The sequence below is a fragment of the Lactuca sativa genome, chromosome 1 (assembly GCF_002870075.4).
Source record: "Lactuca sativa cultivar Salinas chromosome 1, Lsat_Salinas_v11, whole genome shotgun sequence".
Classification (NCBI taxonomy): Eukaryota; Viridiplantae; Streptophyta; class Magnoliopsida; order Asterales; family Asteraceae; genus Lactuca; species Lactuca sativa.
The window spans coordinates 131,804,531-131,806,740 of NC_056623.2; the positions used below are offsets into that span (position 1 = coordinate 131,804,531).

Genomic DNA, 2,210 nt, shown 5'->3' on the forward strand with positions numbered 1-2,210 from the left:
GTTTCCTAATGCTATTCCACAAACACCAATCACTAATCAATCAATCCCTTTGGTTTCTAATGCAACTCCACAAACACCATGATTTAACCAACCTAATGATAATGTTGAATTGAAAGATCTTCCAAAGGACCCGTCAAATAGGCCATTGATTACAAGTTACAAATAAAATATAAGAGATGATGTAAGAAAAGCATATTTGCTTCAAGGACCGTGTCAAGTAAGGGCACATAAGTTTCCTAAAAAAAAATAGGTGATAGATTTAGAAGATTCGTTCCCTCATGGGACAAAAAGGAGGAAGTGATGCATTTGTTTCCCAAGGTTTTGATACCTGGAATAAAAAGATGCATTTCAGACTCATGTGGGTGGTATTGATAGTTTTTGACAACAAAGCAAGAGAAAAGTGTGATTTTTTAATGAGGGAAAAACAAGTTATTAATGTAGTTTTGAGGAGGCAAACCGAAGCAGAGGACCATAAATATAAAGCTCAATTACACATTTCTATTATTGTTTTTAGACTTTTATTGAAAACCGGTTTACCGTTTCGTGGTCATGATGAGTCAGTGAACTCGGAAAATAGAGGGCTTTACATTGAAGTGTTAAAAGCCATTCGAGAGACTAGTGAAGATATTTTCATCAATACTTTAGAAAATGCTCCTAAAAACAATCAACTAATTTCCCCTAAAATTCAAAAAGAACTTGTGCAATGTTTTGCACAAGAAGTACTTTTGAGTATTCGTGAAGAGATTGGTGAAGATGTTTTTGCTTTCCTAGTTGATGAATCTAGTGATGTTTCAAAAATGGAACAAATGACTATTGTTTTGCGTTATGTCGATAGTCTTGGCTTTGTGAAAGAAAGATTCATAGGACTAGTGCACGTGAATGATACATCATCTTTGACACTCAAAAACGCCATAAATGAAGTACTTACAAGTAATAAGTTGAGTTTTAGCCAAATAATTTATTCTTTACTTTTTTGTTATTTCAATTTAATATATATATATATATATATATATATATATATATATATATATATATATATATATATATATATATATATTAATTGTTTTAAATTTTAATAGATAAGACGACAAGGTTATGATGGGACTAGCAATATACAAGGGTGATTCAATGGTTTGAAAGCTTTGATATTACAAGAGAATGACACGGCTTTTTATGTACATTGCTTTGCATACCAACTTCAATTAGTAGTTATGGTCGTAGCAAAGAAACATGATGGTGTTAATGTTGTTTGTACCCCGTGTAAAAGAAAAGACTTACAAGAGAGCAAGTAAGAGAAAGGGTGCAAAAAGGCTTGTATAGTGGTGAACTTGAAACCGGAAGAGGGTTAAATCAAGAGGCTACACTTGTTCGAGTGGGAGAAACAAGATGGGATTCACATTTCAACACACTCACGATTTTGATGAAGTTGTTTGCGGATGTTCTTGTAGTTTTAGATTTTGTGAAAAAGGAGGGAGGGTCATTGGCAAATCGTCAACAAGCATCTGGAATCTTAGCATATTTTAAATCATATGAGTTTGTGTTTTACTTACATATGATGTATGACATTTTACACCTCACAGGTACATTGTCAAAGCAACTTCAAAGAAAAGATCTAGACATTTTAGAAGCAACTTCGATGGTTAAAGGGACAATGGAGGCATTGCAATCTTTTAGAAACATAGGGTTTGCTAGCATTTTTTCATAAGTATCATCTTTTTGTCAAACACACGAAATTGATACTTTAGATATGGAAGAGTTATATATCGGTGCGAGTAACCGTAGGACTACAAAGACTAATAGGTTTCATTTTGAGGTTGAAATCTTCAACACGGTGGTAGATATGCAACTTACAGAATATCGGGATCCATTTAGTGAAACAAGCACCCAATTATTAGAATACATGGGTGCTTTGAGCCCTTGTGATTCATTTGCACAATTTGACAAATCAAAGTTCTTGAAGTTGGGCAAGTTATACAAGTATGACTTTGATGATTCAGATATGATAGACCTTGAAGGACAACTTGAGATATTTTATATCTCTTGCATCAAAGATGAGCGCTTCACTAGTTTGAAAGGAATTTCCGACCTTTCTCATTTGATGGTTAGTACGGGGAAGCATCGATTTTATCCTTAGGCTTATAAGCTTTTAAAGTTGGCTTTGATATTATGCGTAGCGACCGCAAGTATAGAAAGATGTTTTTCAAAGATGA

The 2,210-nt window shown here is 33.6% G+C and overlaps 1 protein-coding gene across 1 annotated transcript; it reads left to right on the forward strand.

The window, feature by feature from the left end:
- Positions 1-278: 278 nt before the first annotated feature.
- Positions 279-1,705, forward strand: LOC111909384 (uncharacterized). Its single transcript, XM_023905198.1, has 2 exons — positions 279-920; positions 1,268-1,705. The coding sequence occupies exons 1-2, from the start codon at positions 279-281 to the stop codon at positions 1,703-1,705; spliced, it is 1,080 nt and encodes a 359-aa protein (XP_023760966.1).
- Positions 1,706-2,210: the final 505 nt, after the last annotated feature.

What these genes read in the sequence shown, in the direction of transcription:
- LOC111909384 (XM_023905198.1), top strand. Translation starts at nt 279, where the DNA reads ATGGGACAAAAAGGAGGAAGTGATGCATTTGTTTCCCAAGGTTTTGAT. An exon ending in TCAAAAACGCCATAAATGAA is followed by an intron (nt 921 to 1,267) that starts GTACTTACAAGT and finishes CCCGTGTAAAAG; the next exon opens with AAAAGACTTACAAGAGAGCA.